Source organism: Coloeus monedula (genome assembly GCF_965178545.1).
Source record: "Coloeus monedula genome assembly, chromosome: Z".
Lineage (NCBI taxonomy): Eukaryota > Metazoa > Chordata > Aves > Passeriformes > Corvidae > Coloeus > Coloeus monedula.
In genome coordinates, this window is record NC_138822.1 from 52399169 (window position 1) to 52423058 (window position 23890).

The 23890-nt window shown below is 39.6% G+C and overlaps 1 protein-coding gene across 2 annotated transcripts in view; it reads left to right on the forward strand.

Annotated features, from left to right (window-relative positions):
* The first annotated feature begins 579 nt into the window (after positions 1-579).
* Positions 580-23890, forward strand: part of KCMF1 (potassium channel modulatory factor 1) — a 47459-nt gene continuing 24148 nt past the window's right edge. Inside the window, exons 1-3 of one of the 2 annotated variants that reach the window (XM_082301082.1) lie at positions 633-939; positions 9095-9191; positions 23282-23449. In XM_082301082.1, the coding sequence (XP_082157208.1) occupies positions 23419-23449 (31 nt within the window). In that variant the 5' untranslated portion in view covers positions 633-939; positions 9095-9191; positions 23282-23418. Of the gene's footprint in view, positions 940-9094; positions 9192-23281; positions 23450-23890 lie in introns of both variants that reach the window. The other variant, XM_082301081.1, reaches the window with a different exon arrangement.

Sequence of the window (23890 nt, forward strand, 5' to 3'; positions counted from 1 at the left end):
AAGCCCGACAGAGTTCAAGAAGCACTGGAACACGTTCTCAGGCACATGGTGTCACTCATGGGGCTGTCCTGTGCAGGGCCAGGAGTTTTGACTTGACGAGCGGGACAACACACGGCACTCCGTGGGCATCCTCTTTACAGAGCTAGAGTTTAACTGAAGGACACTTCTAGCAGTCCTCTGCAGGCCTGACAAAGGCGGAACGGAGAAGAAAAAAAACCAAAAAAAAAAACACGAAGGAAAGACTTCAGCCCTGTGTCTGGAGTCGCAGCTCCCCAAATCTGTCAGAACGAGTAACGCGATAAGTGACGGAGCGCTGGCTCAGGGCATGCGTCCAGCTGTTCTCTGCCGCTTTTTGCCCGCTCCTTTAACATTAAAAAAGCTGATTAATGCGTGTCCTTTCGGTCAGGCCGGTGCTAGGTCCCGTTACCTCGGCCGCTTCCTTCCTCCGGGCGGAGCCCGCCCTGGCCCGGCAGCCCGCGCGGGAGGGCCGCCGCCCTGCCAGGGAGTTTCCTCTTCCTCCAGCAGCGCGGCCGGGGCGGGAGGAGGAAGGGGAAGGGGCAGGGGCCGAGGCCGGGAACGCTCCAGCGCGGCCGCCGCCGTCGCTGGTGCGGCAGGGGCGGAGCGGCGCGGGAGGCGGAGCCAGCGGCCGTTGGGGCCCGGAGTCACCGTGTCACGGCGCCCGGGAAGCCGTTGCCGCCGGATCCGCCCCCCGCAGGGCGAGCGAGGAGGCAGGAGGAGGAGGAGAAGGAGGAGGAGGAGGGAGGCCGGCTCCTCGCCGCCTCTTGTGTTTTCGCCCCCTTCCCGGCCCAGCCCCGGACCCTCTCCTCTCGCACCGGGGCGGCGGCGGGGGGAGAGGCCGCAGCGGCGCCCGAGCTGCCCGCGGAAGCCCCGGGACGGGCCTGGGCCGCCGTCTCCGGACTAGGATGTCCCGACATGAAGGTGAGCGGCGCGGGGCGCCCAGGCCGCTCCCGGCGGCGGCGGCAGGGCCCGGCCCGGCGGCCTTGGGGGCCGATCATCATCATGGCGCCGCCGGGAGCGGGGCCCGGGGCCCGGCGGCGGAAGGAAGGAGAGGCCCCGTCGGGCGGGCCGCGCTCTGCAGTGTCATAGCGGGGGAGGCCGGTACGGCCCGTTCGCGGCGCGGCCTCCGCCGGGCGGGGCCGGGGCCGCAGGTACGGCCGGCGGGGGAGCCGGGCCGCCCCGCTTCTCCGCCCGAAGGACGGGCGGAGCGAGGTGCGGCGCCCCCGGAGGGCCCGGCCGCCGTGGGTGGGCGGTGGCGCGGGGCGGCCCTGCCGACGTGTCGGCCGCCGCCGCGGCAGGTCCGGCCGGGCTCCGAGCCCCGGGGCCCCGCTGAGTGCCGGGGGAGCGGGGCCCGGGACAGAAGTGTGCGGGCAGCCTGCCTGGCCCTGCCGAGGGGTGGCTTGTGTGCTGGCGGCCCCGGGATCTGCCCGTTTTCCCTCGGTTTTGCCTTGCGGCCGAGGAGGCCGGTGCTGGTGTAGTAGTGGCATGTTTTGAGGCCGCCGGAGAAACGTGTTCTGTGTGCTGCTTGCCTCTGATCCCGTTGTGTTTATCGCCGTGGAGGAGTTTAGTGGGTAGTTAGTCAGAAGAAGCAGGGTGGAGGAAGAGATGGAGGCTAAGAAAGGAATTCGTGCAGGAAGAACATGCGAGTGTGAAACCAGTAGAGAAAGTTGCTCGGTTTTTCTGTGCTTGTTTACCAGCGGGTAAAGTGTTTGGAATAGTATTCTGTAAAACCAGGGATTGTCATCTGAAAAGGTAACTTTCTGCCATGTTAGGAACTTAATTCAGTATTGTCTCCATTTTATCTAATTTATCTTTTCTCTGTTCTGTGTAATCTTAAAACCTTTTGACAGAAACGTTATAGGAGAATTCGATATTTGTGGCTCATACTGCTGGCTTCTAGTTAGTAGCTCGATTTTAGGCAGTATTGTATATGTGACGGATTTTTGGTGTGTGTCGCAGTATTTTGCAGACTTCTTGTTTGTGCAAGTACGTGTGCATCTCTGTCAAAGAATTTTCTTCCCTAAATCCACTAGCTTTTTTTTGTTGTTTGCTTGCTAAAGTTGAAGCTTAGTAGGACTGCTGCTTTTTCTCCCTCCCCCCGCCCCCACTTCATGTTTTCCAGGAGGGTAGAGATGGATTGATTTCTTTATGGTTAAAGATGCAGTTTTAACTGAAATAAAATGATTATTGATCACAAAGTTATTGGTGGTGGTGTAGTAGGCTTATGCAGTCTGTAAGTATTTGCTGTGATGCATGTATCCATAATACTCTCTTTAAAGTACAGTAGTGGAATATAGGCTTTTCGAACTTGAATAGGTCAAAATTATGGAAGTTTTATCATAGTGATAAGTCTTAATCGTGTGTTGTTCTTTAGTGGTTTTCAGTGATCAGTGCATGGGCTATTGTAAGAGGTGGTGATGTGTGTTAAAAAGACATCCCAGCCCTGTCTTTTTGTTAAAATAGAATTTGAAAGTACATTTTCTTCTATGTTTCTTATGGAGATTATAGCATGAATTTTCCTTTTAGTTGTTAGGTTCTTTGTAGCAGGAAAAATTATATTTCCTGTCTTTGATATTTGTTGGTATTTTTAGAAGGAGTGACTGTTAATGAAACCAGGCTTAATATTCTCTTTGCAAAGCAGATTCATCAGTGATTGTTCTATTTAGACACACCTAGTTAGAAAAAAAGGAGATAATTGCCTAATTAATTACCTACTTGGTAAGCGAATGTGAGTTTTGGTAATTCTGGATCCTGGGTGTAGACTTCTCAGGTGTGTGTGAATAAACAAGGCATTCCTAAAACCATGAGAACACTGTGAGATTAAAAATTACATCTACCACTGTATCCTTGTGATTTTTTTTTTTAAAAAAGCTAGTCTGTCTCTTAATTTCTCAATGATTCTCCTCTTACTTCACACTTTAGGTGTGTTCTTTTAGGCAACTTTAGTTACAGGGATAAAATAACACATATTAGTATGGGAGGCATGGTTTTCCAACTTTATGGAGAAGATGTTTTGGGGGCTTGATTTTGGTAGAACTCTGGAAATCCATAGAAACTATATACTCAAAAAGAAAGGTAATTCTTGCTTCAGATCTGTGCAAGTTTATTCAGAGCTGACAGTTTTTGATCCAGTATGATGAGTTTGGGAATGGCTGTCTTGGAAGACTGCAGTATAGGGGGGAAGCAAGCTTTAATCATGTTTATGTCATTTCTTTTTTATGTGTATTTCCTTTAAAATGGTCCATACACAAAGTTACAAACAAGCTTTACTGATATTTCTTGACAGAATCTGGATGCTGTACCAGTTTTATGGTGGAAAAGTATGTATCTGGATGTGTAGATGCTGGAGAAGTTAAAATTGTAAAGGCTTGGGACTTAAGTAAGGCTGTAAAGCATCTGATGGAGATTTATGCTTACTTTCCTCTGGGGTTTCTCGACTACTTCTTTGGTGTAATAATCTGTACAAAACAATTGTTTGGGATTTTTTGGTTAGTTGGTTTTATTGTTGTTTTTTTAAAAGGGAGATTTTGTTATCTTTCACAAAAGGTTTCACCACAGCCTGCCTTTTCAGTGTGCTCTCGTTTCACATATGAGCTCTAGACTCCTGTTTCTCCCAAATCCTGGAAAATGGACACCAACTAGAATTTAAATTACTGTTGCTTTTTTTGATGTGTTTATTCAGTGTTCAAGGGACTTCCTTGATAATGCTATCAACAGTTAAGTATTTGTCTCTTGCTATTGCTAGGCTCCTCTAATTTTTCAAAACCATTTTTGTTCTGTGATTGGGTGTTAAGAGGCTGGCTGTTCTTTGCCTTTGGTTTTGTAGAATGCAACGTGAGGTCATTCCCTGGTCTTGGATTTCATGTTGTTCCCTTTATAGGAGCAATACGCTGTGTTTCTCTGGGTTAGCCCCTCTGTGGAGAAATATGTGGTGGTGTAATATTTGGCAGCCTACAAGGAACAGGTAGGTAATATTCTTTTACATCCTGGAAAGTTTACCAGAAGGTATTTTGCTTATTACAGATTGTCTCTTTGTGGACATGTGTCTTGCAATGGTTCTCTTACTCGGCAATAGACACCACCCAGGACAGCAGAAAAATTGAGAATTGCAACTTCCAGGAATATCATTACAAGACCATTTTTGCAACTTGTTTTGTGGAACTAGGTTGCAACAGTATTACTGGCCTGGCTTAAGATTCCCTACAGCTGGCATCTCCAGAGGGCTCCCTGTTCCCTATCACCTGCATCACTTAGTTCTGTATCTCTCATGCTCTGCACCCCACTCTCAGACCCAGTTCCATCCTTTTCTTATTCTCACTAAAGGACACAGTCTTTAAGCTTCAAAGAGCTGTCAGCAATTCAAGTGGTGGGGTTTTTTTGCTGGTCCCCATTTGTCAGCATTTCTTATGAATCAGCAAAGGTCTGCAGTTAATCCTGGTCTCATGTGAAGTAAATTGTAAATGGATGGCTAGGAAGGGAGAGCAGTGACTGTCAGGACCACATGGCCTTTCCAAATACTCTTCTCTGGCTTTAAGATCCTTTTACCTGAGGGAGCCAGTGTCTCTCTGCTCCTTCTCTTTCTGTGTATGCATAAATGTGTTGCATAGAGATATGAAATCAAGTGGTTATTTGTAGTAGAAGGGTAAATAAGTAAATCTTAAAAAAGAACTGCATATAACTTCGTCTTTGAAATTCAAGAAATCATAGTTACAGTTGAATATATACAAACCACTGTAAAACTATTAGTATAAGGGTAATGTTAGCTCCAGTCCTCTAGCTGTACAGTGAAAAGATTGGGAGTCTGGGCTGATGATGTATTCTGTATGGTTACAATACAAAACATAAAACTTAATCTGAAACAAACTTTTTGAAAACATTAAAAGAAAGAGTAATTTCTGCCCTTTGTAATGATGCAATAGCTGTGTCATACTTGAGCTGCAGAAGGGTACTACAAACTTCTGTCACGTCAATGCTCAGCCAGTTGATGTGTAACTTAATGCTTCATATAGTGTCAGTTATAAAGTTGCCACAAAATGCAGAATTAATATATTTTTGCATGGAAAACTTTTAATTCACTTAACAGGACTACATATTTTCCGTACAAAGTACTCAAGATACGCTGTTGGTGAAGTGTGGCATGTAGTAATGAAATGTGTCTGTGAGACCAGTTACAACTTGCTGTTACAACTTCCGATACTTTGCTTGCATCTCCTTCAAAGGAGTCTGCTATTTCACAATACAGAATAATAACAAATTCTTTCATATGTTGCTGACACTGAGATCTGTTTTGTAGAAATTAAGTCCAGATTAAGTTGTACATGTAACATAAAACAGTGAGTTTTTTTGAATTTGTACTAGTATTTGAGTCTGCCAAAGCATTTTTTAACTGTATATGCAAAGTGTTTCATACTCTTCTTAGTTTTACTCTATGGTAGCATATTAATACATCTAATTACAGATGTAGTGCAGTATCTGAAAATTAGTTAGTGTGACAATTTGACTAGTGAGAGCTGTGTTTAGACACAAAAAAATGTTAATGTTAAATATAAACAGCTGCAAATGTGATTGGAAATATTTGAACACAGTAATTTGCTTTTTTATTAAACTGTTGTTTGATTTCAGTAGGAAACTGAATCATCATTTAATAATAAAAAGAGCTGGAAACATAATTCATATTTTAACTGGCATGATACTTACTGGCTTTATGAAAGCTAGGTTTTAAAAAAGGATTTTGGCTGTGGTTTAGGAAACTGTGTGAACCAACTGCTGCTGTTCCTGCAGAGTCTGAACAAGGTCCTCCAAAAAATGTTTGTAAAAGGAGACTGTTTTTCCTCTCAAGTCTTTATAAAAAGTAATGACACCATCATGGGAAAAGGGAGAAAAGGATTAGATTTAAGTTATCAATGTTGAAAGACTTGTAGCCTATATTTTAAGCAGGAAAACTGGAACAGAACTGTGATACTTTTAACATTATTGTGTGGGGGTGAAGAGAGAAGACAAACGGTGAAAAAGCTCTGTTCCAAATGCTGATTTAAACAAGAAGGGATTCAGGGGAAATTTATAGAGCCATGAAAATTGCTTGAGTGGTACTGGTCAAATAAAATTCGTACATGTTAAATAACAAGAATAAAGCTTTTCAAATACTTCTGCATGTTTACATTACTGATAACATTTGAGGGAGAGTTGTTAGTGTCACTGTTCATTGTTGTATCTTCATTGTTATGTTACTTCCGTTATTGTTAAATACAAAACCAAAGCAGTGACTAATACAAAAAGTGCTAATACATTCAAGAAGCTGCTGGATACAGCAGCATATTTGAAGAATGTTGCTCAGGAGTTGGGATGTGCCAGAGACAGATTCCAGAGACAGCAATAATTCAACCTCATTTGAGTATCTTTATTTTGTACACAGCTGCATATTATCTACTCCATACCACCCTGCATTCTTTAGGGTGTGCAGGAGGGTTCTCTATGTTAGACCACTGCTCAGTGTTTGGGAGTGCACAGCAAATGAGCAGATAGAGACATTATAGAAAAAAAGGATGGTCAAGGTGTTGACAGTGGAGCTTTGTTGTGGAAAGCTGGATCAACTGTTCTGTCTTCTGTTGCAGAGTTCATGTGAACTACTAGGTAAGTTATTTTGTCAAGAATTCACAGGTAGCTGGTAGCCGTTTGTTCCTTATGAAGACCTGGTTTGGCATTTTGAGACCTGAGCATTTACACCTCCAACTGTATTAACTGAGCAGTGAGCTTTGAAAAAACACTTAACTGTATAAAATCGAGGATTCTTAAAATTCCATCCTTTGGCATCTCAGATTGGGTGACTGAGTTCAGCAGACTTAGGAGTTTTATTCTTTACGTGCTGTGGTTTCCCTTTATTTCAGGAGAAGGGAGATCTTGCTTAGAAGTGTTGTTAAAGTTAATACGTTGATGTTCGGGCTGCACTGAAATGCTATAAAGAAAATGCTTGCAGAGATACAGCAGTGAGAAAATCCATAGTCAGTGCAGATTTCTTTGAACTGTGTGATAACTAAGCACTCAGGCTGACCAAGGAGGACAAAACAAAAAGGTTGTTTACTGAACATCATACACGCTGGTGCACTAAGGTGATATTTTTAAGAAAGGAATATAATTGTGTTAGATGACATCTGATAGATTCTGACCATAGATTGATACTAGGGATACATATATTTTAATGTGAGTAAGGTAGTGAGCTTTCATGGGTTTTGTTCCTGTAATCATTTGGGCTAAATCCCCCACATGCAATGTGTTCTTCCCCTCTATAGGATTTACAACAGATGAGTAGATTTGATAGCTGTAGGTTCTGAAAATGAAGACATAATGGAGAAGAGATATACAAAACTTTAACTATAGGCAGAAGTGTTGCTCACTTATACAGAAACAACATTACTAACATGATTAAAATTATTAAGGTACTGTGAGCAGTTCAGAAAACTCAACCAGGGTGCTGTTAGTGACTCAGGATGTAAGGGATGTGTGAGGGGGAATTATTGCATGGACAGAAATTGAAAAAGTATTTGCCTGAGAAAGGCTGATAGAGAATCTGAAAGAAAGGCATCACTGCATAAAATGTAATATGTAATCTCCCTTTTCAAATACAAGAAGAAATCTCATGAATTCAAGGGGAAGAATAAAATTGAACTGCTTTTTCATACACTGTGTAATGAGATTATGGAGAATTTTTTTATTTAATGTTCTTGAGGCTACCTCATACCCCGATTTAACAATTAAGGCTTTGAATTTTATTTTAAACTTTCTAGTCCAGGTATTTTAACTACTTCAGATTCAGATGTGGTTGTCAAGGATCTTAAATCTTAGCTCCCTTTCCCTGAAGCATCACTTGAGCATCTGGTTTGAACTTACTCCTACAGTTTCCTGTATATCTAGTCCTAATGGTTATCCACATTTTTTCCTCAGTGTAGCATTTTGATGATTTTAAGGCAGTGAAGTGAGAGTATTTGTAATTCAGTGTGAAGCACAGAGACAAGCTCATTAGTTTAACTTTTTCAGGAAATATGTGTAAACCCAACATTTCAGTTCAGATCTACTTGAAAAGTTTTGTGTGGCTTATTGTCATTTACTAAGTTTAGAAGTGAGATCTGTGCCAAGTAAAAATTGTGAGGCAACATCACAGAAGCCTTGGAATTGTGTATCAGAGGTGTGTGCAGGTAATGGCTTGATTTCTACCACTTGAAGTTACTTGTTCTAGTTTGAAATTAATTTTTAAGTATGAATAGAAGAAGTCACTGGAGCCTCTGACATATTAGGAAAAAATTATACCACCCCACCTGCCAGGTTTATTCTGAGAATGTGGTTTGAGTAAGTTGACAGGGGAAGGATGGATGGATTTACTTGATGGAATTTTTATCTTCTTTTATTTTTAATGTTTAAACATTTGTAAAAAAAAATTAGGTTTCGTCTATGATTTGCTTTTTATGAGAGTTCCTCTTTTTATTGCTCATTTGTCACCCTGCAGTGAATTTCATGTTTGTGTTAGTTCTTTTTGTTGTGATTGTTTTATTTGGAGCTTCTAGGAGACTGTCTCTAGAAGTCACCCCATTTTCCGTTGGAGACCTGGGTACAACTTTTTTATTGCAATTAGGCTTGGAACTTGATACAAGAAACCGTGATGTTTCTCCCATTTGTACATGGGATATCACGTGTAGATTTTGTCTTGCCAGTAGGCCGTCAGGAGAGTCTCCTACAGGTAGAAATGAGTGGTCTTGTACTCCATTGCAGTGAGTTTTATAGTTATAAGTCCATTCTTCCAAATTTTTTACTCATTGGGACATTTCACTAGCATAATATATTGTTTGCAGCTATCAGTTCATATGACATCCCCATATTACTTAAAATTTTTCTTTAATTTCACATTTTAATCAAAGTACTATTGATCCACATTTGATTTGTATCATCGCACTGTCATCACTGACAAAATCCAGCTGAAGAAAAATATTAATTAGAAAAAGCTTTTTAAAAATTATACTGCAAAAGTAAGATGAAACAACAAACAAAGTTCAAAAAATTATAACTGCATTTTTTTTTCTTACCTCAGGTCAGATTTGGTCTTCCCCCTTCTGCCACTTCCTGGTGCCAGATTCTTTTTGGGAGGCAATGTTTCTTGTCTTGACTGACAAGAGGTGCTGTCTCTGGTAGGATAAATTATCTTCTTTGCTTTCTTTCTTTTTGTCTTTGATCTCTTATCCTTTACCCTCTTACTTTGTTGTCACTATTCTTTCTTCCCCTTGCTCTGCTCTCCCTCTCCTACTTTCCTCCTTTGAGTGCTCTGGGGTGGGATTTTCAACAACCCCTTGGGAAGCTGTAGATCCGTGTTGGGTGCAAGTGCAATAGAAATTTAACGCCTGCCTCTGTAAGCCTCTTTGAAAAGCAAATCTCTGGTGTTTCTTGGTGCACAACTTGCCCTTGCTTATTTCAGAAAACAACTGTTGCTGGGAAGGTTTTTAGGCAGCCAGATACAGAGATGGATTTGTGTTTTGGTTTTGTTTGTTAGCTGATGAGATGAGGTGCTTTTAGTAGTGAAAGTTTTACTAGGTTATGACTGATAGATTCTTTAATTATTTCTTGAGCAGAGTCATTGTTTACAAAACTCTTCAGTAACAGTTGATTCTAGTGTAAATACTATGTACTATTAGCTTATTGATACTAAAGCAGCCAGTGATCACTTGAGCAGAAGACACTATATTTAAAAATTTGAAAGGATGAGATGAAATCTATGTATAAACAATGTAGAAAGCAGCATAAATTAATGTGACAGATATAAATACCAATATTCGTATTAGGGTTGTAATTTTAAATCAGTTTCCAGACCACTTTTCAGACCAACAGAGTTGCTTTCCAGCTGCTTGATGGTATGGGAGGAACTTCATGGCAGCTTCTGGAAGTAAACACCTGGGTGTGTGCCTAGAACAACATTAGAATTACTTGGCAGATGAATATCGGCACCCTGGAGGTGGCCAGTTGGAGAGCAGTGCTGTGAGCTGTTACACAGGTGATACTCCAGGTACTTGATAGGTATCTCAAATATCCTAGCTCCAGCAGCAGTAGGTCATACATGATTTTCAAGGTCAGAAATGCATTAGTATATAGTCATGTAAGGACCTCTTGTGTGATTGTCAGTAACTTCTGTCTTTATCTCCAAACAAATGATTCTGGTAAGAATCAACATTCAGTTTTACTGGAAATATATTTTTGCATATTTACCTCTATGTGTATATGTATTAGCTGTGCGTGCTCAGAAATCATTGTTACCTGGAATCAATTTTAAACTGCTGTGAGTCTTGATTAGAAACCCTTGTCAGTTGGACTTTCTTTCATGATAGAATGAAATTAACTCTGAAGAAATCTGTGATTTGGGCGCAAAGGCTTTTCTGTGCTCAAGATACCATCACATCGCTTCTACTCAACAAAGCAAATGTTTTAATTAATTCAAATATTTACATATGCTTTTAGTGTAGGCAGTAATGCTGAGATGTGCCTAACAGAAATGGCATTTCGTGTAAAGCTGTTATGTGCGTATCATGCTGAGGTGTGGGTTATATCTGCAAGTGGAAGATCTCTGTGGCAAGAAGCAACTCATGATCCACCGATGAAGTGGGTCTGTGAGAGCAACTTCACCAAGAGTAATAGTGCTGGAAAAAAGGTCACATCTGGACTGACAAATGTGGCACTGCAGCTCATTAGTTTAACTTTTTCAGGAAATATGTGTAAACCCAACATTTCAGTTCAGATCTACTTGAAAAGTTTTGTGTGGCTTATTGTCATTTACTAAGTTTAGAAGTGAGATCTGTGCCAAGTAAAAATTGTGAGGCAACATCACAGAAGCCTTGGAATTGTGTATCAGAGCACCAGAGTTTCTTCTGACTTTGTCTTTACTTTCTGAGACTAAATAAGGCCACTAACTTCAGCCCCTGAATTATTGTTAGTATTACTTTTCACATGTCCAGAGCAGACTCTCTGAAACTAGTTGTGGAAAAGGATGTAAGTTTGGGAAAGAGATTTCAGGATGCCCATGAAGAAAGACATCTAAGCTTTGCAAAAGTAAGCTGTAGAGTATGCAGAGCTTTCTGTGTCATGACTAAGCTTTTTTCAGTCTGGATGTGCATAAGATAAGTGCAGATGATTTTAATTCCATACCTGTTTCCTGTTTTCATTTGTACTGTTCTGATAAGATGAAAATGTCAGTAAGTGTAGTTTGATCTCTGACTGTGCAGGTAGAAGTCAGTTATTTCTGCTGTTAGCCACGACGTGTTGATTACCCTAGTTAGATACTTTGCTGGAGTAAGAAGATGGAGTAGAAACTGCAGAATGTCTTGACTCAGGAGTAGGTCAGACACATTTTCCAGCTCTCTTCTCACTTCGTTATCTTAAATTTTAGAAAATTCCAAAGATAAATAAAAGCCTATTTGCCCTCCTGAATTCAGAAAGAATGGGTACTGTGATCTGCAGGTATCTTTCCCAAGGTTGTCTGCCATAAGGCCTCTGAAATGCCAGGCAGGGTCTGACAACAGCGTTCTTATTCTGAAAGACTCTGGTGGTGAGCAGAGAAAACAGCTTGAGATTTTTGCTGTAGAAGATATGCAAATATATGCTTTGGAAATGAAGATGTACGAGTAAAGATTCATTAGAATATAAACATGTCTTTACAGTGTAGATAACTGAAAAATTGACTGTTACTAGTCAAATTTGTACTGGTAGAGGTTGCTATTGATAGCATTCTTGTGCTGTTGCAAACTGCTGTCTGAAGTTTATTTGGAAGCAGAGAATCTGCAAGATGCAAACTCTCGAGTTAACTCATGTCACATTAAAAAAAAAGAAGTATAAATGGAAACTATTAATAAGTTTTGGGTTATCTCATAGTTTGTTAGAATGTTATCCAGCTCTTAAGTATTGGAGCCAGTTACTGGGAAGTGTCATTCTTACTGTGCCTCAAAGCTCAGTTAATATCTTGTTCCTGAAAGCATTAGGAATTAAAGGAAAATTACCAGAAAGTAAAGGAATGGGTTGTTGGGAATTGCATGCCAGAATACATTTATTTAGCCAGGAATGAAGTACTTCAAGGTGATCATTGAATGAGGTGCAGGACTCCAGGCTCTAACTTTGGGGAGTACCATGATGTATCTCTTCAGAGGAAGTATTTCAGGTCATCTGCTGATGAACACTCTTGTTATGCTTTCACTAAATGTTGTGTTGAGCTTCTTCCAAACCTATTCCTTCCTTCTAATGTCCTTCTTCAAAGATTACCACTTTTCAAGAAAGCAGACATTTTCTTAGCTCGTGTAATGGACATAGCATTAAATGTCCCTAATCGGTAAGATGACATTGTCTGCATGTTCTTCCGTAGTGCTGAGCATTTGGTGATCTTGGCAGTGTATAGAAAATTTAAAAGTCCACACTGTAGTATGGGTTCAGCGCAGTTTGTTCTAGTTAATTGAAAAACTCTAGAGAAGCTGCTGGGACTCAGAAATACCTCAGAAATTAGAAATTGCAGAGGAAATCTGATGACCTATATTTAGGATGGAGCAAGCCTTAGGGTTAAAGAAGACAAAAGAAGTTGTGTGTAAATAATCGGGTCCTTTTGTTTTCGTCCTGCAACAACTGTAGGCATCTTCTGATTGTACACAAGAAAAATGGATTCACTATTGACTATACCATAGGGTCTAAGTTACATTTGGGTCCGTTACCTGTACGGAAGGATGTCTGCAAATAAAAAAAACCCCTTGCAAACCTCTTAGCTGTAAAATATATTTTATGTGAACAGCATTTCAGGTGCATTGCCATACCTTTTTCATCCTGAAAAATTTTCTAGTCAGACAGAACCATGAACTTCAGGAAGGTAAAAAGTACTGAGTTGCTTCTGAGTTTGACTGCTCTGCTGAGAAATGTGTCAGTGAAGTAAGGTAGCTGCCAACTCTGGCACATGCAGAAGAACTTGGAAGGAAAGTAGTTAATACGTATTGTGTCTTGTAATAAGCTGGTGTGTTGCAATAGTCAACAAAGAGCTCAGAAAATAACAGCTGTCTTGAAGGTGTACCAGGACTGTCGGCATCCTGTTCAGCTCAACGAACTGAGGGTGTCTCTTCATCCATGCATCCCAGTGACATCACCTGGAAGACTGTCAAGGGAAATGGAAGGAGTATCAGGCTCATACCCAAGCTCATTTTACAGTTATGTGTAGACTAGGAGACTTGTAATATTTGTGGTTGCGTGTTTGACACACATCAAACTTTAGAATGCAACGCAGTGTACAGTGAGGCAGTCCTAAAAAACAATGTATGTGTTAAAAGAAGAAGGTATGAATTACAGAAGATACAAGTTTGCGGATGAGTGATTTTTGCTCATAAACATTTGAGAACTTGAAGAAGCTCAACAGTTTAGTGGGTGAAAACCACCTTTGTGTGAATTCAAGCAGAGTCCAATGGACAGTGGAGAATAGAGCTTTAAGTTAGTCTGAAAGGAAAAAAACCTTGTGCTTCCAAGAGGCAGAAATTGAGGTGAAACAGCTAAAATACCTGTCATATGTCCACCTTCACCTACTTCATTATCTAGGTTTTCCTCACTAGTATCTTTGTATTACAGATTTTTTTTTCTAATAGATTGTTTAAAAATGCTTTCAATAAAGATCTGTCAGATTTTTTTGTTAACACATAATTTTTTCTTTATTCTTAAAATACTGTTTCATGCATTTTGTAACTGTAGCATGGCAGCTGAGCTTGTAGTAAGAAGTAGTGAGACCTAAGGGGTGTTTGATCATCCCTCTCCTTTTTTCCTAAATCATGAAGTGAGGTACATTTTACCTGTTTTGATAAAATGCTGTATTGCTGACACCTGGTTTATTTTGTGGTTCAGCAAATAAAGTAAAACATTTGAGTCTTGTTTAAGAAAATGAGCTAATTACATTAAAAGTTCTTAAGTACTGAAGACTCATGAGCTGTGATCTGCAAATTAGTGATGGGTTTTAGTCTTTAGTGATAGATTGGAAGCTCTATAGAAAAATTATGTGACATGTTATTTTCAAATAGAGTGGTTAGTAAATTGTTCTTAAAAGTAAGTTGGATACATATGTGAGATGATCAGGACTGTCAGGGAAATGTTATAGAACATAATACTTGATGGTCTTTGGTTTTTTATGCATGTGCGGTTTAAAGGGACAAGAAGAACAAAACTACAGGTAATAAAGCTCAGCGAAACTCTTCCTAATGAGGAAAACAAGGGGAAAGGTAAGGCATTTGGTATGGCTGGCAAATGGTTGTGTTGCCAATACAGGGAACATATGAGCAACATATAAGGAGCCCTGCCAAGATGATCTTGAGGATGCTGGTGGATGAGAGGCTGGACATGATCTGAGAGCCCAGAAAGCCAGTTGTATCCTGAGCTGCATCCAAAGCAGCGTGGGCAGCAGGGGAGGGAGGGGATTCTGCCCCTCTGCTCTGCTCTGGTGAGACCCCACCTGGAACACTGCACCCAGCTCTGGGGTCCCAGCACAGGAAGGACAGGGACCTGTTGGAGTGAGTCCAGAGGAGGCCACCAGGTTGACTAGAGGATTTCCTCCTATGAGGAAAGGCTGAAAGAACTGGAATTTTTCAGCCTGGAAAAGAGAAGGTTTTAGGGGTACCCTAATTGTGGTCTTCCAGTACCTGAAGGGAGCCTACAAGAAAGTTAGAGAGGGACTTTTTGCAGGGGCATGTAGTGACAGAACAAGGGAGAATGCCTTCAAACTGAAAGAGGATGGGTTTGGGTTAGATGTTAAAATTCTTTTGCAGATGGTGAGGCACTGGACCAGGTTGTCCAGGGAAGCTGTGGATGCCCCATCCCTGGAAGTGTTTAAGGCCAGTTTGGATGGGGCTTGGAGCAACCTGGTCTAGTGAAAGGTGTCCCTGCCTGTACCAGGGATGTTGGATCTAGGTCATCTTTAAGGTCCCTTCCAACCCAGACCATTATATGATTGTTTGAATTAGGAAAGAAGTCTATGCCATGAAGAATTGGAAAGAAGAGGCGGGAGGAACAGAAAAAACTCAAAGCCTGATCGAAGTAGACATGAAACCTTCTTTGCTTTAGGTTACAGTGTTTCCCACAGTGCTCTACTTAGCCTTCCCATCATAAGCGTTTGTAGTTTCTGGAGACATGTTATCAGCCTGAGAAGCAGTTCTATATAACAAAAAAGTGGGAGAAAGAGTTGTCAAGGCAGTCTGTTTATGTTCAGAGTAAGAACAATGCTTTGAGAAAGCCCAGGATAGACTATTGCAACTACTTAAATGAATATGTTGTAGGATTTTAAGCTCCTCTTGCCCCTCTGTGTTGTGTTCAGAGACTTATGTATTTTTACAAGTTACTAGACCTCTTGTGGTGTTAAGGAAAGATAAATTATTTTTATGATATTGTGATGCCATTCAAAATGGTGATTTCGAAGGTAGTCTTTAAGTTTGAAAGTGTTCTTGTGCTCCTCTCTATGTGAATTGGCTGGGAGGAATCTAGGTGTGACTGCCTTGTATTAGGCATTGCTGCTTTCTTCAATGATGAGAAGAACCATTTGATTTTATATCCCTCCCTCTTCCAACTGCTTTCTAGTTGTGTTTTCATGACCTGAAAAGTGTGTATTTCCAGACCACTTAATGCAAGTCTTTTAAGTCTGAACTATTATGAGGCATGTAATTCACAAAGCATTACGACTAGAGCTAAAGCACTTGCTGCATGCAGACTTTTTGTGTCTCTCACTTCCAGCTCCTTGATTTCCTAGCCAGTATTGCCTACTTTCTGCACTGTTACCTATGATAAATCTTGCCTTCTCCCCATCCCACAGGGTGGGAAAAGCTTGCCATGTTTGCTTATTTGGGTAATGTTTAAAAGGATCAGGAGTGAGTTTAATAGTGCAAAAGGAGGTAAAGCTGAGTGTGTATTCCTTACACCAGAGCTATGTTTAAGGTGTACCTAAATAGTTAATTTCGGCTAAGCTTCTTTTAGCCTCTGCCAAGTGTTGTGGGGTTTTTTTTCTTATCTGCCTGGAACAGTGGCTCACAGAAAAAGCATTCTTCAAGCATGTTTACTTCTCTGTTCAACTGGTCTGTACTGCTCAGTTGTCTCCCAAGCCTTACGGGACATGTGTCTTATTCTCCTTGTGTGTTTTTCCCTTTTTATGCCACTCTTCCTAAATAATGGTAATCCAAAGTGCACAAAGGTTTATTTTCTGAGAAAAGGATATCTTAATTCTTTTATGGCTCAGCAGAAAAGTACCAGTTCTTTTGTTTAATTTCTTTTTAGGATTTTAGTGTTTTCTTGGTGTTTCCTACGCCTGTAAAACTCACTTGTGTGTGATGTACTTTTCCCCCAGCCCAATTCTCTTTTAGCTGGTGCTTGCCTGAGCAGTGTATTTCTGTTGTCTCATCCCGAAACAAACTCAGGAATGTGGTCGTGTCCTATTGAGTGAGAAACTTTGCCATTGATTTTACTAGATACAGGATGTAGCTTAGTACTGTTACTGTTATTTTCTTGCCCTGGAGCTGTTTGTAGCTTTCTCAGTTCATAAGTATTTTTCTGCTAATAGAATTCACATTCTGTTTGCCATTTTCCAGATTAACAGAGTTGTTAAATAAAATCATGTCTGGTGCCAGTTCCTTTGCCACACTACAGACCTCATGTGCTCCATTGCAATCTGTTTATTTTTAATGTATTTACAGTACTTTAGCAGGTCTTTGTGTTGTGATGGTTTTGATGGTCAAATTAAATTATATTAATGGAATGATAAGAGACATGTGAGATAGTATCAAATATTAAATTGGAAATCCAAATTAACTTGATCAGAAATCCTGCATGATTTCTGCATAGATCTGGGCATGTTTTGCAAGTGCTTACTAATCACTTGTTTCTGATGCCCTAGATGACTGAAACTGTTGTGCGTATAACTTCCACAACCTGGAATGTGAAAGCAAAAATAGAAAAACTTCTTTTTGCAGCAGGCTGGCTGAGGCTTTGGATCAAGTCTGAAACTTGCTGGGCCAGCTGTACTGTTCAATTCTTTGTTTTTACACCAGGGTAATGACTGTCCCCCTCTCTCAGCACTGCTGAAGCCATGCCTCAAGTATTGCATTCAGTTGTCTCTTCACTTTAAAAAGGACATCGAAGTGCTGGCATGTGTCCAGAGGAGGCAACAAGGCTTGCAAAAAAGTCCAGAAAATATGGAATGACTGAAGGAGCTGGGTTTGTTTAGTCTTGAGGAAGATCAGGGGGGACATCATCACTCTCTACAGCTACCCTAAAGGAGGTTGTAGTGAGATGGAGGTCAGTCTCTTTCAACGTGCCTGCAGTGAGAGGACAAGAGGAAATGGCCTGCTCCTGAGACAGGGAAGATTCAGATTAGATATTAGAAAAAAAATTTTTGGGTGGTCAGGAATTGGATTTGTTTGCCCAGGGGTGTAGTGGAGCCAGGTATCCAAGAGGCATCTGGATCTGGCACTGGGTGATACGGTTTAGTTGTTTAGAGATTACAGTGGTATTGCTGAGTGGACAGTTGGATTTGATGATCTTAAAGGTCTTTTCCAACCTTTATGATTCTGTGATCCTAAGTATCAGGCAAGTGGGCTTCATGAAAATTACTGACAACGGAGAGGTTAGGTGTCTGTTTCTACTCCAGACTCGAGAGGAAGGAGGAGTGCAGTGAAGAAAATGAAAAGCCTTTTGTAGGCCCAATTCCCTCTCTTTCCTCCTTTTTTTTCCCCATTTCTAAGTCAACAACATCTCTGTCTGCAACTTTAATCCTACTAGTTCTTTTCAGTCTGGTTACTTCTTTTTCCACTTTGCTCTAAGAAGGTCCTGCATGTTTGGCCATGTTGCGTACATGCTGTGTGGGGGGACAGAGTGTTTTTGGTTTTCTCAAGGGTTTACGGTGTGAATTTTTTGTTCAGTACTTGTAGCTGCAAGGGCAAAGAAATAGGTTCTACGTTGTAGGTGTCTTTAATGTTTGCTTTCACAGTCTGCTTTAGTAAACATGAGGAAAAGTAAACAAAAATGAATGTTCTTAGATTTGGTTCATTTTTTCTGGTGAAATGTTCACAGAAACAGCAGAAGTTCTTAGAATTTGACCTGTCAAACCAGGCAGTAGTCTACATGAAGAAATGAGTCTATTAAAGTAAGAAACAATTGGCATTTCTTCTTTATTAAGTATTATCAAATGGGATATATTTTCCTATCTTCAGTCTTGGAAACAACTGAACTGTGTAAATAGAATATCTTAAGGTTTGGACATGCTGTGTGGCATGTAGACTGTAGATCAGGTAGTTAATGTCAAGCAGATTTATTTAAAACTGAACAAACCCAGAACAATCATATGAAAGAGCATCTTACACTATCAGATGCATTTAAAAAGGACTATTGCTTATGATCTTCAAAATATAGAAATAAAATGCAGTACACAGATTGCAACCATTTGTACCACGAAAGAGGTGGCACAACATTTTAAGTTTCATTTGCATGCTTAAGTTGGGGTTTTTGAAAGGTAGAAACCTTGAAGTTTATCCAGTCCCCTGAAATTCAGTGGTACTCTTGCATATAATACTTTCAGTCTTTAGAAGGGTGAATCCTTTCAGTACTTTATGTAAGTTAGGAAGAAATTCTGAAGTAACTGGCATTTTCTTTCCAGAGAAGAAACCATTGATGGGCTAATTTTGTATTTGTGTTGTACATTAAAGAAATACAGTGATCCTCCCTCTGAGCACTGATGAACGAAAAACAATACCTAAATTGGCTGGAAGGTTGGGTTTTGGATGTTGAGCTGCTGGCAGGAATGCTAACTGCTGATAACTACCCATGAAATTAGTGTCTGCCAATGTATTGCTAAGAGGAGGAAATTAATTTAATTCTCAGGAAGAGCAGAATGACTAAATATTCTTCTCTGGAGCTAATTGTTGTTTTCACTGTTTGAATACTTCACATATTGGCTTCATATGTGTTTAAAATGTTTTCTAATGACTGGTATTTTCTTGAAAGGTGGTGTTTAATTTTTAGAAATTTCTAAGTATTGATAAAGTTCATGGCCTCATTTTGAGGCTGAAATGTATTTCAGCATCTCTGTATAGCTAATCTTTCACCATATGCTCTTTGTAAGACAAAAAAGATGCTGGGTTTTCTACAGTTTCTCAGGTAATTTTGTCTGGCTCAGATTACTGGGCTTTTAATATCATTATTATTCTGATTGCCCTTAGTTTCTGAGGACACCAAGTAGGGGGAAAAAACCTTTGCTTTTTTTACAAATGTGTGTCTATCCAAGGCAGTAATGGCTTGGGACACTAAGGACACTTTCACTGATGTTACCTCATAGCTTTGCTTGTAATCATAAATACAAATTAATCCTGAGGTATATAGTATTTGAACCACATGGTTTTTTCAGTGTTATTCTCTCCATTATGAATCCAGGTTATGTGCTGTCTTTGGTGTATCTATTAAACCCAGGACCAATTGCATTCATTTTCGTTAATTTCTAGCAAAACAGTTCAGTGTCATAAAATCAAATTATGCTTGGCTATCAGGATCAAAATATGAAAGGTGTTGGGGAAGATAATTGTTTCGACTTTTTCTTTTTTCCTAGAATCACTCAACAAATCATTCAAATTATTCAATGTGCTACATGTAAAATGCTGAAATAATTGACCTGGATTAAAAGAACCTGTGGGCTCAATAAAAATGTAGTAAGACTTTTCTATTGAAGGGGTAAAACATACTTTATTGGTGGGACTGTTAGGTATGTCCTGACTCACTTCACTCAAAGTGTGAAGCTGGAGAGATTGAGAGTTGATGCTTCAAGGGAATACTTCTGAAGAAACTTTCAGAACCCGGTGTTTGTTAGTTGAAGGTGAACCAAAAGCTTTTAGCACAATGCTGTCCTCTGGTGGAATAATATTGCACTAAAAGAGCGTTTTACACGGAGCAGAAAAGTTTTCATTAGATCTATGTTATGCAGTATATGTTGGTACTTGTGTAGCAGTAACAAAATAGAACAAAATTTGAGAATGCCTCCAAATCATCTGTGATGTAATGTAATTTGTAACTAAAATAGATATTTCTTACTCTTACCATTCCAAGCCAATGTTTTACTTAAGGTTAATCAGAAGTTCTCATTGAACAGCAAGTCATTTGGAGTTAACAGGATTTCATTTTATGATTCTTTTAAAAGTTGATAGTAACAGTTCTTTCAAGTCAGAAGTGTATTTAAATAGTTGTCACAGATTGTTCATACTTTTCTTTTGGTTTGTTCTGTGCTTTTGTTCCTTGCTTTCATGTGGTCCATAGTCTTTAGACTGTGGGGTATTTTTCTCAAAACCAGTAATTAATGTGGATACATCCTGTTTAATCTGACAGTCTTGGATCTGTAGCATACCTGCCATACTTGGAAATGTAAAGTAAATGCCGGGAAATGTTGGATAGACACATACTGAAAGATAGGCTGTGCTAAATAAAGTATGTTATCTTTGAGTGTTTGAGGTTTGTGCAGAATGAACTTTTGTAATTTCACTTGATGTAAAGATTAAAGTGTAAAAGATTCAAATCAAAAGCTTTCGTATAGTAGAAAGAATAAGGTGGGATGAAATTACTTGGTTATTTCACTTTCTAGATCACGTGTTGGGTAGGTAGTTGAAATTTTGGCAGCCAAGTAATAGGCTTGAAGAGGAATAGGAAGAACTGTCAGGCCTGACTTTGCTTAGACTTTTAAAAAGGGAAAAATCAGTAATACAATTTCTGGAAAATAAATCCTGCTAGATTCAGGGGAAGGTCTGGGGATTTAAGCATGTGTTTAATGCCTAAATTTTGATGTAATAATTTTCCCTTTTGCAGTTTTCATTCTCTGCTATAGAAAAGGATATAAGAGTAACCTGATACATCCCTTGCTGCCAGCCTGTTCCTCAAAGGGAAGGATGTGGTAGTTGTTGTAAAATACCAACTTTGAGAGATGCAGAAAGAATGCTGTCTCTAGAACATTGGTACTCTCTTGGTCTGACTTCACCAGCCATGGAGATGTGTTACGCTAATATTAGTTTTTCTGTTTGAATCAAATTATAGATGTTCTAATAATTGATCATAAGTAACAAAGTTCATCTGTTACTTGAAGACCTGGTAGATTCTTACTACAAATGTTTTAAAATTTTAAATACAGACATTTTTGTGATTTATGTTGATGGCTGAATTTCCCCACAGTTAATATCACATCATATATAGAGGTTACGGATTGCAGTAATATGGAGAAGTATTGATGTGAAGAAAACATGTAAATCAGAGCTTCTTAAAAATGTCTGTCTTCAAGTAGGAATGATGTAAATGTTTGAGAGAAAACATGACAGGAGTTTGTTGCAAAGAGTCTTACATCTGCATTAAATCAGTTGTTTTGATCTTAAATGAAAAGAATGGGGAAAATACTATTTTCTGGAGAAGCATGGGTTAGTACTTCATTTGGAAAGCTGTTAGTGTCTGACATAGATTCTAGGTTAAACTAGTTTGCTTATTTCAGTGTGACGTCTAACTTGCTAATCAGCTGTTTTCTAGAAAGTTTAGTAGGCAACAAAAAGACTTGCAGTGCTGCCAGTAGCTGCTAAGTGTTGTGTGTGCAGCATCAATTGTTGGGAAGATCTGTGTGCTGCATAGGTAGAATTTTGTGGGTCTCTGTGTGGGAGGAAAAAAGCAAACACACCAACTGAAGCAGTGAAATTCAGTTTACAGAGTTAGCAAGCAAGTGTTCTCAGAAGTTAGCCTGCTGTCAGCATCCACATCATCAGATTGTTAAAAATCCTTCAGAGTTTATGGATGAAACTTCAGGAAAAAGAAAGTTAAGTGAGAAAGGTGGTTTTTTTCATTTTTTCTTTTTTAAGCCAACCAAACCAACTTTGAAGATGCTAACATGGCCATCCTCAAAACATAGTTCGGCTATTAACAAAGATTCTGGAGATAATTTCTTCTAATACGCTGTTCCATGTAGAGGGATGATTGCAGAATAGATATGCAGTGAGGTGAATAAAAAACAGGTTCAGTATTCACATAAGCACTGTGATTAGACCTTAGAAGCTAATAGTGCTTCAGGCTGTCCTGATAGATGAAGAAACTAAAGGCAAAAGTGATAAAATAATTTTGCTCACTGTTCATCTAACTGCAGTGATGCAATTGTTGGAACAAGTAGAGGAGATTCAAAAGTTAATTGCTTATCAATGTGTTTCTGAATTACTTGTGGTAGAGCTTCTGTTTAGATGCTGTAGAGTGGAGTAGTAAAAAAAAAAAAAAAAAAGGCAAAAATATTCTGTAACTCACACCAGAACAACTAGGTTTAAAAAAATAGAGATATGGCTAATGTGACTCTTGTTCTGGCAGTTTGCTCTAAAAATGTCTGTGCTTTTACCAAACTGTGAAGAAGAAATCTTAACTGTTGCTGAAAGAGGATGTTGATCCAAATCCTGCCTTGGGTTGTCCACACTGGTTTCTTTCGTGAAGGCCCTTAATTTGCTGCTGCAGTTGAAAGATGTTTGTGTTAGCCTTCACAGATTACAAGACAATGTCACTTCTGCACTTAACTAGGCAACCCAGAGAGAACTGAAACCATACAGAGAAAAATTAAAACTTCTTGAAGCTATAAAGCCTTTCTCAGTCACACATGCAGTGTGGCTACTTTACATAGCAAAGCATGAGCTTAAGGGAGAAATAGAACGGAGAGAACTGATGCAGCCTAAATTAAAAAAACGTAGAAAAACATCCTAATTTCTACCGCACGTGAAATGTCAGGGATGGCTATGGTGTTATTCAGAATTAACATATTAGGAAGTGTTGAATTAAAGGCTGGAAAGCTAGTACATTTTTGCCAGTGGTTGATTTGGTTGTTGTTTTTCTTTCCTCTTGATCAGCCATTATACAATTTACCTTTTAAAAGTGGCACAATCCCTGACTGAATAGTTAAAATACCAGTCAATACTAAGGGGTAAAGGTGTCTGTAGGAAGGTGGAGCTGAAGAGCTTTTATAACTTAACCTGTTATTATTTCAGGTGCTTGAGTCTGCTTTACTTCAAGAATTCAAGATTCTGATTTTGGGAGAGCAGTGTCTTTTAAAGACACAAATGCATTATAAATCGAGTCTCATGTCAGCTGCACATGTCAGACATGGTTGGCTCTTTTTAGTTACTGAGAGTCAATAGCAACAAATCTTCCTCATAAAAAATAAGTGCATTTGTTGCTGTCTTAAAGCAATTTTATTTGTTTACAGGTGTCAGCTGTGATGCATGTTTAAAAGGAAATTTTCGAGGCCGCCGATACAAGTGTTTAATTTGCTACGATTACGATCTGTGTGCAACTTGTTATGAAAGTGGTGCAACGACAACAAGGCATACAACTGACCATCCAATGCAGTGCATACTAACAAGAGTAGATTTTGGTAAGTGATAATTTCAAACTCCAGTAATTTGTTGCTATATTTTTGTGTTTCTACTTATTAATCACTTCTCCGATTAGTGCGCTAAAAGTAAGGGCCGAGTTCTTGTGTTCTAATAAGCAGGCATGTTTTCTTCTCTAGAAGAACTGAATTTTTTTTTTTTTTTTTTTTTTAAACTGCTGCACATGTATTTCTGATTTTTTTTATTTTGGTCTGATAACAGCAAATTATCAGACTAATAAATATACTTAGTAACAGTGACTACTGTTAAAAGTGCCACGTTCTACAGGCAGAAAAAAAATCCTAGTGACATTTTGTAGGAAGGTTGTTCGTTGGTGGCTTATGTGAAACTGCAAGTACAAGAATGGTGGTGATGGACTGCATTGAGAGATTAGTAGTAAGGCCTAGCATGTAGTCTTTTTAGAATTCCTTTGTAGATGTACT